The sequence below is a fragment of the Gopherus flavomarginatus genome, chromosome 10 (assembly GCF_025201925.1).
Source record: "Gopherus flavomarginatus isolate rGopFla2 chromosome 10, rGopFla2.mat.asm, whole genome shotgun sequence".
Taxonomy (NCBI): Eukaryota; Metazoa; Chordata; order Testudines; family Testudinidae; genus Gopherus; species Gopherus flavomarginatus.
The window spans coordinates 61,121,880-61,138,781 of NC_066626.1; the positions used below are offsets into that span (position 1 = coordinate 61,121,880).

A 16,902-nucleotide genomic window follows, 5' to 3' on the forward strand; every position below is an offset into this window, starting at 1 on the left:
TTCATGGGGAAACTAATAATTGACATGAGTAGGAGAACTACCACTCCAAATCCCTTAAGCAGAACATTAGAGGGTTTACCAAAAGGATATTTCAATTTTCAGGGCTTTCTCTATAGACCCAAGTCTGTGTTCCTGAAGATTCTTCAGGAGCTGTCATCTGCAAAAACTCAGCAAATTTCTGACTGACAGAGGCTTTGTCCAAGATCTAGGCTTGGTCTGGCATCATCTTTCTTCTATGGTGCCATTTTTAGTACTTTCAGGGTATCTTCTTACTCTTTGGCTTTGGCAGTTTTAGCTATGGGGAGAGAGAATAGGTATGAGTTAGACACTCTGCTACATGGTAATGAGTATAGTATAAATATCTAAGTTGGCTAGTTAGAGGGTCCTTGAAGCTACAGTAGTAGTCTGCAAACCTTCTGTTTCATGGAAGAGATCAGTGTCACTTATAATTTCTATGCTGTTAAGTATCGGGGGTAGCCAGGTTAGTCTGTATCCACAAAAACAACGAGTCTGGTGGCACCTTAAAGACTAACAGATTTATTTGAGCATAAGCTTTCATGGGTAAAAAAACACTTCTTCAGATGCATGGAGTGAAAATTACAGATACAGGCATTATATAATGACACATGAAGAGAAGGGAGTTGCTGCACCACACCACAGAAACACTAACCCAGGAACTAATCCCTGTAGCAAACCTCGTTACCTACTCTGTCCTCATATCTACTCTAGTGACTCTATCGGAGGACCTAACCACATCAGCCACACCATCGGGCTCATTCACTTGCATGTTATATGTTATATGTGCCATCATGTGCGAGCAATGCCCCTCTGACATGTACATTGGCCAAACTGGACAGTCCCTACATAAAAGAATAAATGGACACAAATTGGACATCAGGAATGGTAACATACAAAAGCCAGTAGGAGAACACTTCAATCTTCCTGGTCCTTCTATAACAGATTTAAAAGTAGCTATACTTCAACAAAAAAACTTCAGAAACAGACTTCAAAGAGAAACTGCTGAACTAAAATTAATTTGCAAATTTAACACCATTAATTTGGGCTTGAATAGGGACTGGGATTGCCTGGCTCATTACAAAAGCAGCTTTGCCTCTCCTGGGATTGACACCTCCTCATCTATTGTTGGGAGTGGACTACATCCACCCTGATCAAATTGGTCCTGTCAACACTGGTTGTCCACTTGTGAGGTAACTCCCTCTCTTCATGTGTCATATAATGTCTGCATCTGTAATTTTCACTCCATGCATCTGAAGCAGTGTTTTTTTTTTTTACCTATAAAAGCTTATGCTCAAATAAATCTGTTAGTCTTTAAGGTGCCACTGGACTTCTTGTAATTTCTATGCTGGCTTCCATATAATCATTATTTGCTGGTTTGCTAGCATAGTAACCAAGTAGAAGATCTGTGAGGATACTTGACCCACTTTTAGTGTTCTTTTGTATCTCAGTAAACAAAATATGAGAACATATTTGTAGTTTATGGAAGTGGATCTCTTTGTGCCCTATTATACTGCCAATAGGGGTATGTGCCTGTTGCTATATTTTGGGTGTGAAATAAACTCATTGAATTGTTCTGTACTTTACCATCTTATTATGAGGTTTCAGTAATCCCTCCCAAACTTTTTTCTTGTTTTTCCTCTGGGCTCCTGAATATTTATATTGCAGCTATTTATACTGTGTTCTGAAGCTGTCAGAATATACATTTTTATATAGAACTAAGATATAATCCAGTCAAAACACCTGGCCTTCTTTCCCTTGTTCTTTAAATTTTCATGTGATTTATTTTGTTTTACTAGGTTTCCATCACACACGTTCTATTTTCCCTAACCTATACTGTATTTGAAGGTATTGGAAAACAGTGATAGTAGGGATTTTGCATTTCAAAAAGAGTACATTAAAAATATACATTGCTTGTGTAATATTCCTAATACATTTCATCTTCATTCCTGTGTAAGGGTTACCACATTGTTGCATTATCACATATCAGGTCTGCATTTTCTCAAAAACGTATCAGGATAAAAGTCAGGACAATGTGTGTCTTCCTATACTGAGGATTTATTTGGAAAATGAACCAAAATGGGGAAGTTCTGTGGACTTTTAGAATGTTACATTGTTTAGATATTATTTCATTTACCTTCAGTTAGTAATGTGGAGTTTTCAGATGCCACCCTGACCTGCGCGCGTGCACACACGCCCCTCACAGGAAAGAGTTCATTGCAAATTAACAGTTCAATTATAAATTTGTGACTTGAGAAATTAAGGCCACACCGTTGATAACATAAACAGATATTACTAGCATATTTTTTCCTCCAGATACATTTTCTACATGTATTAAGTGTCTTATACCATTTGGAAGGCATGATGTAGGGGTGCAACCGTATACAACAACAGTTCTTCAGCTATAGTAAATGGACAGCAGTTTGTTGGCATTTGGATTATTTTGTCAGTGCAAGCCTTGATTGTAACTAAACTGAAGAAAATTATGAAGTCAGTTTTATATGCTAAGTCTTAAATTTTCCAGGTAAACAATTAGTAAATTTATTAATTCAGAAACTAGTGGTACTGTTAGAGGTGGGTTCAAGTATTGTGGGAACGGGGAGACATGATCTGCATGGTTGGCCACTTTAGGAGTCTTATTGTCAATTTGGAGACTATGTATTCCAAGTATAGCTATAAATTTTGTAGCTATGATTTGATGGCCAAAAGACAGAAGGTGTTTCTGCTGGTTGCATTCGAGAAGGTGGAACTTTCAGGAGCCACTCATGACACTCTGATCCAATGTTTCAGTTCAGCACTGAACTTCAGGGTGAGTCCCTTAACTGAGAAGACTTGGAGCACATTGAGCTCTGGCCACTTCCCTTTGTCACACTAAGTGCTGGAGGCAGTGAGGAGAGAGGTATAAGAACTGGTTATGCTGACTCTCGCTGTGGGTGCAACAGAAGTGGAGCAGGCCAGAGAATCCGACCCATAGTTCACCTCTGTCTAGTCCTCAAGCAAGGAACGGTCTCACAGGATGATTAGCATTAATTTCCACAACCACACTGAGAACGTCAGATAATGTACATATCAATAAAATTAGTTTGTCCTGGGAGACAAACATCACCAGAACCTACTCATATTTCCATCTGATTATACTGAAAACTAACTTTCTGAGAGTCAGTAGAAACTGCTGTTGCAGGACCATCTTATTTCTGCTACCTGTAAGGTGTCCTACTCCTCATCCCTGCCCTCATATTGTTGTTCTCTTTATCAAACCATACTCTTCGATTCCTGTTCTGTTCACCAACTTTTTAGCATATATTTTCACATCAAAATGCATCAAAGACCCAGGGAATGATTTTCATAGTTGCTCTGCTCTTTGTTTTAAGTCAACTATCTACCACGGAGATGTGCTGCAATTATTATAAGATTGGAAACAGTCTTCTCCTTGACTATCATCTCATATTTTTCACTTTGCCATATTTTATTTCTCTCTTTCTATGATATGATTAGGTCTGGCAAGCACTTTATTTCCTTCATCTGTTCAATATAACATTTTGCAAGTGTTTCTGTACATCTTGTCTTGACTGTCTAATTCTGGTTAACATTGCTTTCTTGTTGGTTACAGTTCTAGTCTTTTAAGGGCCTCCAGCATTGTAAATATAATATCATATGTACATGGGGAAAAAATAGGGCTGTCGAGCAATTAAAAAAATAATTGTGATTAATCACATGATTAATCGCACTGGTAAAAAAATAATAGAATATCATTTATTTTAAAAAATTGGGATGTTTTCTACATTTTCAAATATATTGATTTCAGTTACAACACACTACAAAGGGTACAGTGCTTACTTTATATTTATTTTTTATTACAAGTATTTGCAGTGTAAAAAAATAAAAGAAATAGTATTTTTCAATTCACCTACTACAAGTACTGTAGTGCAATCTCTTTATCATGAAAGTTGAACTTACAAATGTACAATTATTTACAAAAAACTGCATTCGAAACTAAAACAACGTAAAATTTTAGACCCAGCAAGTCCACTCAGTCCTACTTCTTGTGCAGCCAATCACTCAAACAAGTTTGTTTACATTTGCAGGAGATAATGCTGCCCACTTCTTGTTTACAATATCACCTGAAAGTGAGAATAGGTGTTCTCATGGCACTGTTGTAGCCATCATCACAAGATATTTACGTGCCAGATGCACTAAAGGTTCATATGTCTCTTCATGCTTCAATAACCATTCCAGGGGATATATGTCCATGCTGATGACGGGGTTCTGCTATAACAATCCAATGCATTGTGGAACGACGCATGTTCATTTTCATTATCTGAGTCATATGCCACCAGCAGAAGGTTGATTTTCTTTTTTGATGGTTTGGATTCTGTAGTTTCCACATTGTAGTGTTGCTCTTTTAAGATTACTGAAAGCATGCTCCACACCTCGTCCCTCTCAGATTTTGGAAGTCACTTCAAATTCTTAAAGCTTGGGTCAAGTGCTGTATATATCCTTAGAAATCTCACAGTGGTACCGTCTTTGCATTTTCTGAAATCTGCAGGGAAAGTGTTCTTTAAGTGAATAACATGTGCTGGGTCATCATCCAAGACTGCTATAACATGAAATATATGGCAGAATGTGGGTAAAACAGAACAGAGACAATTCTCACCCCCTAAGAAGTTCAGTCACAAATTTAGTTAACACATTATTTTTTTAACGAGCATCATCAGCATGGAAGCATGTCCTCTGGAGTGGTGGCCGAAAGATGAAAGGGCATACGAATATTTAGCATATCTGGCACGGAAATACGTTGCAGTGCCAGCGACAAAAGTGCCATGTCACATGCCTGTTCTCACTTTCTGGTGACATTGTAAATAAGAAGAGGGCAGCATTATATCTGGTAAATGCAAACAAACATATTTGTCTTAGCGATTGGTTGAACAAGAAGTAGTTCTGAAGTTTTACATTGTTTTGTTATGGAGTGCAATTATGTAATTAAAAAGAAAATCTACATTTGTAAGTTGCACTTTTAGGACCAAGAAATTGCACTACAGTCCTTGAATGAGATGAAGTGAAAAATACTATTTCTTTTGTTTATTATTTTTTCCAGTGCAAATATTTGTAATACAAAATAATATACACTTTGATTTCAATTACACCACAGAATTCAATATATACGAAAATGAAGAAAAACATCCAAAATATTTAATACATTTCAATTGGTATTCTGTTGTTTAACAAGATGATTAAAACTGTGGTTAATTGCAATTAATTTTTTTTAGTTAATCGCATGAGTTAACTGCGATTAATCAACAGCCCTAAAAAATGTAATTTCTCTTCCAGTTTTGAATACATAAATGATTACAGTGTTTTCCCTATTTTGTATTTTTGGGCGTTTCCAAGCAATCCATTGTTAAACTAAACATTCCCAAATACTATTTATTGCTCAGTTTCAGTTGTACTAAGTGCTCAGAGCTGTTTATTGGGGCATTTATTGGTAGTTAATGACCTCTCCTAGGACCTGAGATCATCCAGCTAGTTGTTCACTGCCACAAAATGGCCTTCTGTCAGTCAGTCATGGATTAATTTAAGTTTGTGAGGGGAAAATTTGAATAGAATTAAATCTATCTCAAAAAGCAAGCTACTTTTCACTGTAAATTGTCTATTTTATTGTGCTTTCATCTTTACTATTGTAACGTATATTAAAACAAGAGCATTTTACTTTTAGATCTCTTTGTTATTGGCTCAAAATCTTTGAATTTGCTTTTCTCTGATAAAAATAGCCTAACACTGAATGAAGATTACATATTAAGACGCCACAAGTATGTTTTAAATGTATAAATTAATTACAGGTCTATCGATAGATTATCTGGAGAACAAGCTTTATTGGATCAGTTCAGGAAATGGAACCATAAATAGATGCAACCTGGATGGTAGTGATTTAGAAATAATAGAGTCAATGAAAGAAGAATTAACAAAAGCCACAGCTTTAACCATCATGGGTAAGTGCTGGGGTAGTATATTTCTTATTCTTTATATATTGATTGGCTACAAATTAATTATGATGTGTGAAATGCTTGGAAAAGTTACTGCTGTACTAGCGCATATATATATATATGTAAATTTTAGCTAAGTGGTATCAGAGTTTATTGAAGTCTGAATTTAAGGTCTCTTACTCTAAACATATATATTTCTAAATTATTCAACATTCTATATACATTTTAAAGCTTTATATCGTTTTTATTTTATTCAAATAGTATTATTTCACATCTACATTCCAAATTTATACTGCTATCCTTTGGTTTCCCCCCAAAAAACCCAACACCTAATGCGAAGATAAAAATAAAATAAAGAAGATTTTAAACTACCACTTAATTTTTTTTATCCTTAAACCTAAAGTGTCGTGTTTACCTTAATAAATATGTCTGCAGGGAGTCACATGCCAAGGTAGCCACTAATAGAATCCTTTTGAGTGGTGTGAAAAAGTACTGTGGAGAAGAGAGGAGGCTGAGGGTCTAAATAGCCCTGCCCCTAATAACAATTCCTTCCTCTCTCCCTAACAGGTAAAGCTGCTTAGGAGCTTGTCTCCATGTCTTTCTCTTCTGCACAGTGCTTCCCAACAAGCTTATAAATATTATACTACTTATCTTACTGTTAAAATTTGTTGTTCTTAAAAAAATCCAGCAAAACAAACGAATATGTATTACGTACGTTTGTTTTTGTTTTTGTTTTTTTCGCCGTCTGTTGGTTCTTACTGCATGGTGGACTCTGAATAGGGGAAATAAGGATTTAAGAGTTGTTTCTCTTGCTCTAACACATTTTCGTCCTCCAGTAGATATAAACATTTTCTCTTTTGCCTGGGAGGGGAGTACTGCAAAAAAATGTGAAGTCTAAAAGAAAATGTCTAGGAAGGTTAGAAATGTGCTCAGAAATAGCTATGTATGATTCAGTTCAAGCTAAAACATGGAATACCTGTGGGAGATGTCTATTCAAAATGTGGATATTTTTAAATGGGAGAGAAGTTCATAAAGCAATACTGTGACAATTGCACAAGAGCTTGGATTGACAGTGGACAGCAAATTAGAAATGAGTTCTCAGTGCGAAATGGTGACAATAAAACCTGTGAGCCTTATTGCCACTGATCTATGTATAGCAGTGAGGAGTGTGCAAGGAGACTTCAATCCTCTCTGCAATTCCTGCGTGGAGGCTAGAGGCAGGCGTTATCCCTTTGCTCCAGGGAAGACAGAGACTTCTCCTGTCCTCCCCCAGGGGCAAACTAAGTCCCTTTTATGGTCATGGCCTCATCACTCTTCTCCATGAGCCCCCCAGGTTGAACTTAAGGTCCAGTTATGTAAGTCTTATATAATCTTAGGAATTTAAAATGTAAAGATATTTAACAGAAGCAGGACATCTAACTAGAAAAGCTGAAAACTGAAAAAATCAAGGGAGCTTGGAGGTGACACTAGAATACTGATGACTAAGGTGGACTCTCCTGATGACTAGAATGATTTTCCTGCCCTGGGGGGAAAAACAAGACTTCTTTTTTTTTCCCTTTCTGCTTCAGAACAAAACAGATGTTTTGAATTTTTTTACATGAAAAAAACAGAGAAAGAACACAATGCACCCCAGAATAGCAAATAGCCCACTGGAAGGCTTTTGAAAGATTTATAAAATTCTCCCTGTATGCACCCCTCTGTCTCCAGTTGAGTTCATATAAATCATTATTATTGGTTTTAGCTATGATTTATGTTGGTATGTATAGAGATATCAGAGTCCTCCAAATATCTCTCTGTGTAAAAATTGTTCTAAATTTGTTCAGTTGATTTAAATAGTTGATCATATGTTCAGTGTGGATTTTTTTTGTTTATGTTTATACATACATATAAAATAGGTGGTTTCATAGTTGCATTTAATTACTAATATTGAATAATAAATAATGTATCAGCTGAATTTCAGAGTTTTTGTCACAGCATAAATACATCACATTATTAACGTGTTTCCACTGGCAATTTGATAAAATAGGTTCAACATCTGAATAATATTTACATATTAAAATTTGTGTGCTGTGCAAATCAGCTGAAGAAAAAAAGATCTTTGTGTATTTTAAGTCGTCTTAAAAAGATGTTTTATGTATAATTTTACTGACTTGTTTATAACGGAGATCTTTTGTATAAATCAATGCTAATGGAATACATATATTGTCTTTCCTTTAGAGAACTACAGGAGGTATTTTATGATGGGAATAAGGATATTTGTTCATATTTTCACTGTGATGTCCTCCTAGATTTTATATTTGCCTGAAGTCAGCAGTTGAGACTTTCAGTAATTGTTACCAATATTGAGATCAAGAGAGTCAATGCTTTCAGATTCAAGGGTTTGTTTTTTATTATCAGAACACAAATGTTTCATGTTCTTCTTATTTTAAGAATTAATAGAGTGCACTTAGTTCATGTTACCATGTGATACTTGCTGCTACATATTTATTTTAATAAATTTCATATATATAGCAGCAAGTATCACATGGTAACATTAATTCTTATATATGCATCTTTCCAAAATAAAATATTTTTTACATTAATACATTTTCTCAGTTAGTTAACTCTTTTCTCTGAGTGTCCAGATTTTTTTTAAAGCCCAAATTATGGTATTTGGCCCAGAATTTTAAGGATATTGAGGCACTACTGCGTTCAGTGTTGCAACATCTGATTTAGGAGACTATGCCTTGTCTACACTAATGCTGTAAGTTGATCTAAGTTATGCTAGTTAAGTTACGTAAATGACATAACTTAAGATAACGTAACATACATAAAGTGGTGTCTGCACCACACTATGTCGACTGGAGACACTCTCCCATCAACATAGCTTCCTCCTCTCATTGAGGTGGAGTTCTGAAGTTGATGGGAGAGCACTCTGTCATTGACCAGACCCGCTAAAGCGATGTTGCTGCATTGATTGCTGTAGTGCTGATTTAGCTTCGTAATGAAGACAAGCCATTAGTCTCATTTTCAAAAGGTATTTAGATACTTAGGAGCCTATATCCCATTTATTATCAATGGAATACTCTTAAGGGATAGACTCACAAATGAACTCAGGCAGCTTAACTGCCACTTTAGGCACAGAATCAGGACCCATTGGGATTCTCAAAGCCCCTGATCAACTGCTCCCTGAACTCCATAGGCGCTTAAAATTGCTCAGTGCCTAAAGTTTTGCAGTAAAAGTTCTCTGGGCCAAGTAAGTCACTGTAGCCTAATGGTTAGATAACTCACCCAGGATTCAGAAGACTCGGAATCCAGGCCCTCTACTCCACTTATTTTTTAAAATTATTTTTCCACAGCTTCAGCAGGACAGATTGAAGAAGCTCCACATCACCCTTTTCTTGTCATCTCCAACAGGCTATTTTATGCGAGAAGTCAGCTAATGGCTAGATTTTATGAATCCTATTCTTGAGGCACTCTTCTTCCCCTTTCATTGTATAGGCACCTAACTCAATGATTTTCTAGGTGCCTAAAAGCTATGTGTGCTGATGCTCCAAGTCCCCACATCTAAGTTTCTCTGTAAATCTAGCTCTAAGTGTCTAAATTACTTTTGAAAATGAGATTTAGTCTCATAAATCAGACGTTGCAACACTGAGCACAGCAATGCCTTAATATCTTTAAAAATATGGGTCTTTTTTTCTATATGAGACAAAGCTGTGATATCTTGCAATATGACTTCTATATTAACTTTGTAAAGGAAAATGAAATAGTTGGTTGTTTTGTAGCTAGTGGCATATATAGAGTACAATTAAATTGAAGTAAAAAATACACAGAGGCTTCAGTATACAATTCAGTGTACATTTTGTGTTTACTATTCAATTTTGCAATAGCATGCATGCTGGCTACTTTCTTAGGATGAAGATGGTGTTTTTAATCAATTCCTTAGATACAGTATATCTAGGCACAGCAAATGGAATTTTAATAATCTAACATACTGCATTTCCAAATCTGAACCATATCAAAAAAAGAGGAGGAAAGAAATTAAGAAATTACAATTATAATGATATGATATGCAAATCATTATTCAGTATCAAATAAAGTGTTCTACATCAGGAAATAAAAGGAAACAGTGGAATTGTGAGACAGCTGTTTTAGCACTTACTCAGGATAAACTGGAGACTGTATCATGTAAGTCACAGAAATGATTATTTTAGTAAATAGTTTTCAATCTGCTTCATGAATTTCCTTCACTATTTCTTCCTGTATGCAAGAAACCTCTAGTGTGAACATAACAAAATATATCTAAACATTAACATGAGATGGAGATGGAATCTTCCCTTTGAATATGCTAAGCCAGAATTTGTCAAAGACTGAACTGAGAACAGGTATGAATGATACATGTGATTGTGATCCTTAAATTGGTGATGTTTCATTCGTATTCACTGACACAAAACACTTTGTTAACACAGAGTTAAAGTTGTCCTTTCACAATGTCAGTTCAGCAAAACACAAACCTCGGAAAACCAGGATATAGAGTCAAGATACGTGGCCATGCAACTTTAACTCTGCCCCTGGGAGGTAGCAATATCCACTGGGAATTATCTGCATGCACAGCAGCTGAGCCTACATTCATTTTGTTCATTGTAATTGTATTGAAAGGTGGAGGGATTTGTTGGAGCTGCTTCAAAGAGCTGTGATTGTGATATGGGGCAAACAGGGGATATGGTGTTTGTGCCACAGAGCAGACGTATGTGAACCCTTTTTCCTGACCCCTGTGTGTTTTATCAAAGGAAACCGGTACATGTGCACTTTAAGAGCTCACATATGCCTCATTTCAGTGCTGCATAGGATAGGTTATGTCAGTATCAGGGCACAGGGGTCTTATTGCCATGGGGACTGTCAGCAGTTAAGTGGAAGATGACTATAGGTTTAATGAAGGGTAATGAAAGTATGTTGTTAGAATGCATCATGTGCATAAGGATGAAGGGACTATAGGAGGAGTTGAAGATGTAAAAATTAACAGATGTGTTCTTTCTGTGGAGCAAGTGTAAGTGTTTGAGTGTAAGGCAGGTGTAGGTATCTTCTGGTCAGTACAGTGAACAGTCAGAGTGGGGTGTATATGTTATGGGTATATTGAAGCATCACTCAAAGGGGGCACATTTAAAGCTGTATGGACATGTACTGCAACTTTTTATTTTTTGATTTTCAGATGTTTGAGTTTTGCTGAATTTGACCTTCTGGAAGGACACAAAATACCATTCAGCAATTAAATTCTTAGTTAATAAAGATTTTGTCAGTGAATTTCCCCCTCGAAAGAGAAATGTTCTGGGAAGGAGTCAGTGGTAATGTAGGTGCTTATAGTTATCATGTAGGTTTGCTGCCGAGATGCTACTGTGGACAGGTAATGATAATAATAAATGGTTTCTAAAGTTCTTCGTGCCGTGCCCCTCCCTCTACCTTCAGGTACACATTGTTATAGTGGAATGGGATAATTATTGTGTTTTGACATATTTGGAGTATGCAGTTCCTGACAGGGCCATGGAGGAATCTCAGGTATGGTTGATAGCCCCAAATCATGACAGTTCTATTAAATGGTGGTTATAGTAACTTTAAGCACATGAGACAAGACAGGTGTGTCTTTTCTCCTTTCATCCATTCTTTCCCCTCTAACATTTCCAGCTCATCCTCCCTTTCCCATCGCACTAAGCTATTAGCACATAGGAAACCAGGAAAAAGTGGTAGAATCTGTGAACTTTTTTTAAAAAACTGTTTTTTTGTTTTTTTTTCATGATCGTGTATTTTAGAAACTTCTTCCTGAAATTACCCCAAAGGTGGATCATTAATCCTACCCCACACATCCATAAGGCACAGCAAATGTCAACACAATCTGAGAAAGCAGGGCAGATTTTAGAACACTTAGGAAAATTTGCTTTGTAACAGAAATCTTTCAATCTCAATTTTATAGAGACAAGGCAGGTGATGCAATATTTTGTATTTCTGTGGTGAAAGAGTAAAGTTTTTGAGTTACACAGAGCTCTACTTCATGTCTGGGAAAGGCATTCAGAGTGTTACATCTAAGTACAAGGTGGAACAGATTTTTTAGCATAAATAGTTATGTATTTAAGGTGAAGTCACCCATTAAAACTCTGGAAATTCCCAGCCCTGAAGAAGAGCTCTATGTAGCTCAAAATCTTGTCTCTTTCACCAACAGAAGTTGATCGAATAAAAGATATTATTTCACCCACCTTGTCTTTCTAATAGCACAGGACCAACATAGCTACAACAACAATGCAAACAATCTCAACTATAGCGGAGCTTGTGCTCTGCTATAATATTGTATGAAATTAATCATCAGCAATTTCTTTGCAGATCCCCAGCACAGAATAATCCTGAAAGTAGAGGATGCTCTAAAAGGTGTAAAGTGGCCCACTCATCTCAATGTGATGTTCTCTGCTGAATGGGAACACCCCAAGGAGATGAATACAGCCTGAAACAATAGTTCTGAGAAGTCTTAAAAGCTTCATTCATCACAGTGGGTGTTCTCCACAGTAACAATCCTTAAGAGCCTGTGCCATGCATCAAGCATGCCCGTTTCCAGCTTCTTGCCCCAGTCTTATAGTGTGTCCTTAGTGCATACTCCCAGAATGCCTTTTTCAGCTTCCCACCCAGAGAGGAGCTGGTAAAGGCATTAGACTAGGACTTGTGATCTGGATTCTGTTCCGTCCCCCTCCAAGTTCTTTCTGTGCACCCCAGATGAATTGTATGTTGGTTTTGGAGTAGCAGCTCCCTAACAGAAAACAGTCTCTGACAGGCAGTGCTGTTCATTTGAGATAGGAGGTGGAGACTTTCTGAGAAACCAATAGTGGAGGTGACTAGGAGAACTACTGCCCACCTGGCTGTTGCAGTAACACTCAAATCCCTTTGGCAGAACATTAGAGGGTTTACCAAAAGAATATTTGAATTGTCAGGGCCTTCTCTATAGACTTGAGTCTGTGTTCCTGAAGATGCTTCAGGATCTGTCATCTGCAGAATCTCAGCAAATTCTTGGCTGCCAAAGGCTTTGTCCAAGACTTAGGGTATGGCTACACTTGAAATTTGGCAGCGCTTTGAAGTGTGAGTGTGGTCGGAGTGCCAGCGCTGGGAGCGAGCTCTCCCAGCGCTGCATGTAAACCACTTCCCTTACAGGTGTAGCTTGCAGCGCTGGGAGCCGCTCTCCCAGCGCTGCGGCACTGATTACACTGAGGCTTTAGAGCACTGTATCTTGCAGCGCTCAGGGGGGTGTTTTTTCACACCCCTGAGCGCGAAAGTTGCAGTGTTGTAAAGTGCCAGTGTAGCCAAGCCCAAGGCTTCTTTCAGCATCATCTTTCTTCTACGCTGCCACTTTTAGTACCCTGAGAGTATCTCCTTGCTCTTTGGTTTTGCATATTTAACTATGGGAAGAGAAAATGAGTATGAATTAGACACACTGATATTGTTGTGTTGTGTATAGTGTAAATACCTAAGATAGCTGGTTAGAAGGTATTTGAGGCTGCAGCAGTAATCTTAGAACCACTCCTCCAAGGCCAAATTGGCAGTATCCTCCCTTTTAGGGATTTTGTCTACATCTCAGTTCAGAAGCCAGACATTATGGTGTTGATTACAGATTGCTCTCGCCCCTTGCTCCACCGATATGGCCACCAGGTGCCCGTTATCTACCGGGTAATGAGCGTTGGAATAGGGCGGAGGTTCGATCACTGGATGCCCTGGGGGGGGAATAACAAGTGCCCAAGGGTAGTGACGGGGAGAACGCAAGCAATCAGTCGTAGTGTTAAAGATTAAGGATTTATTAAATGAGTCACAGATAAGGATAAGGGATAACACAATTAGTTACAGCTTGGGCTTACAATATAATACTAGAACAAATAACACAAACACTACAATTACAAATAGAAGCTGGCCCTGGTATTTTTCTAAATCCCAGTAATTATTCAGGTCGTCCCAGGGGTTAGTAAAAGTGATATTGGTGCTATTAGTACTCATAAATGCAGCAACTAATCTTAATAGACACAAATTGCTAGGCTCAACTGGTCCCCCTTGCGTTCAAGGTTTCCTGGTCAACGGGTTTCCCCTAGCAGGAGCCTTGGGGCGGCTGGAACCAGTCTCTGCCTCTTATCTAACAACACAGATGTACAGATATCCTTAACAACTAATTATACTTACACATACAAACCACAAAAGTTTCATTACGGCCGGCAAGCAGTCAGGCTCTGGGGAACGCGTGAGCCAGGAGAGAGAGACTGCAGGGTGATCAATCCTGGATACGGTTCGACGGGAATTCGATTTCTCTCTGCCCGTCCCCGGGGGGGGGGCCAACAATATATAACGAATTTTTCGTCATAATTTACAATAAGCCAATTGCAGGGTCGCGAGTGGCTCATGCCCATACAAGGGAGGCAATCGGCCCCCAGCATCTCTACTCAGGAAGCAACCGTCTGGGGGAAACTTCCCCTCCTCAGGTCGGCCGACCGCAAGGTGCTGTTTCCTGTTACAAGTTCTGCTTTCTGAGCAGCTATGTGATCAGTGGCAGTTCTGGGGGCTGGGGGAAAATTCCGTTGGGGGATGGAGGCCGAAGCACTTGTTGTATGGCCCTGGGGCCAAACTTGGGGGTCTAACATGCCCCCATGCTCCGGCCGACAACGCCCAACATACCTAAACCTCAGTGTCCGAGTCAGCGTCCGCTCCTACGAGCGGACGCGTCTCAGTGGCCGAGGCAATAAGGGCACTTCCCACCATCCGCCGAACACAGGCCTTAACAAAAGCACACCCGAGGCAGAGGAGGCAGAGGCCCACCACAAGCGACACAAAAAGGGCCTGAAAATAAGACTTATAGGCTCCAAGGCCCAGCCACTCCAGCCATGACCAGAAGCGGAAGGTCTCTCTGGACTCACGCACAGCAGTTCCCAAGGCCTGAAGGTCATTAATCACTTCAGTTAAGTTTCCAGAAATAGAAGACAGAGAGATACAGCACTTATCTTTAAACTGTGGATACATAGATATGAGGGTTTCACAAAAATCCCGTGATTGCAACAAAAATTGTATCATTAAGCGATTCTGAAAAGAATAATCTGCTAATTCACCTAATCGCTGATTAACTAAGCTAAAGCCCTTTGCAGTGGTGTTGGCTAGCGTTTCTATAGCTAACGATTGGAATAATACTTGCTCACGCAATAACATATATCCTACGGGGTTAAATGAGACCACTGAAGATACTACAGAGGACAACGCACCCTTTGCCCTCTCCCACCATCCCCAAGAACGTCGAACCCGCCCGACTGAACTGGGCTGCCAGGTCTTAACGTAAATGCCACCTCCTTTTATTAAAATAGAACCAATGGTACATACACCTCTAGGATTGGGAGGAAGCACCGCATAGGCTGCCTTGCCACACAGCCAAAAGTGCCCGGGTCTGAGGAACCAAGGGGAAAAGGTCGAGTCCTGACAGGCCGAGCCTCCCTTAAAAACTAACTTCTTAATGTGGCTGTGGGATAGATATGTGTGTTTAAGGGGCTGATAGAAGTTTTTGCCGTTATAAGTGTTGCCGCCGGACCCAATTTTCCGGCCGCGGTTACTGCATAAAACGGGGGGTGGGGACGTACGATTGAAAATAGGGCTGCTGGCCGTCTCATTTCCATCTACCAGCTGCCACTGGGAACAATTGGGGTAAGCCCCAACCCAACTAGTTTCTGTTCGATTATGTCCCAAAAAGGCCCAACAGTGGGATGCCATGGGCCTTTCCCCAGGTGACAAGGGGAGTGGGCCCATACGACGTACCCTAATTTCATTAAAAATAGGAAAAACAAGGGGGGAAATGGGGTCAAAAAGATCATTTGTGCAACCTGTCCATTGTACGGTGGGGAGCCACTGAGCAAAGGGGGAAGAACAATTGAGGGGATTATTAATACTACTAAAGTTAAACACTAACGGCAATAAATCAAACAAAGGCCTATTTACAGACAGCCTGTTGGAACATGCAAGACAGTTATCAGAGGTCAGCGAAGATAAGTCGATGTTTCCTCCCAGGGCTTCCTGGATCCAATAGGCTGCGAACAGAAGCTGATGGATATTTTCGCCCACACGATACCGTCTCGGGTTCAGCAGAGGTGGGTCCCTCTGATCGTTGTTCTGGCCTCCCGCCGCTATGGCGAACTGTAAGACAGAACAGAAGGCGGCCTTATTGGCCCCCGTTAGTTCGTTCCTGACTCGGAACGCTTGCTTATCCAGTTATGATGGACCAAGGTGTGGGTGCCCCGGGCATCCACAATCGTGTAGGTGTTAGGATATTTACCTGCACTTACAATTTGGGCAGCGTAGGGTTCTCGGTGACCTGAGGCCTGTGGCTCAGCCACCCAGACTAGTTGGTCAGGCTGATATACGGGAGTCCAGGGGCCTCTAGGTCTGGGGCTGATTTCAGGCCAACGAGAATAGTTTGCATTGAGAGAGATTAGAACCTGTGGTAATAGTGCACTCCAACCCTTATAGTCAGCGTTGGGATTAACTGAACGAATCATGGTTTTCAGAACCCCGATTTTCCGCTCTACAACACCATTACTTTCGGGGTGATACTTCAAGTGAATATGGAGGGAAGCCCCCCATCCCAGCACTAATGCTTCAAAACGTTTGCTGGTAAACGGGGGTCCTCCATCTGCTTGAACTTCGGAGGGCACACCCCATGCTGCGGCTACCTGTTGCAGTGCCCCAGCCACAGCCGCAGCCGTGGTGGTATTCAGGGGAATACAGTGAGTTTGACGGGAGCCCAAATCTACCACTACCAGAGCCTTTGGGTGGCGACGGGCTCCAGGCAGGGGTCCCATTAAATCTATTTGCCACACCGCGCCAGGAGGGAAATACTCCGCAGCGTACGCCCACCGCTCATAACGTGGGCGGTTTT

The 16,902-nt window shown here is 39.7% G+C and overlaps 1 protein-coding gene across 5 annotated transcripts in view; it reads left to right on the top strand.

Moving 5' to 3' along the window:
* Positions 1 to 16,902, top strand: part of LRP1B (LDL receptor related protein 1B) — a 1,302,041-nt gene that overhangs the window by 875,430 nt on the left and 409,709 nt on the right. For all 5 annotated transcript variants that reach the window (XM_050969143.1, XM_050969139.1, XM_050969140.1 and 2 more), the window contains one exon: positions 5,853 to 6,002. In XM_050969143.1, coding sequence (XP_050825100.1) covers positions 5,853 to 6,002 — 150 coding nt within the window. The remainder of the gene's footprint in view (positions 1 to 5,852; positions 6,003 to 16,902) is intronic.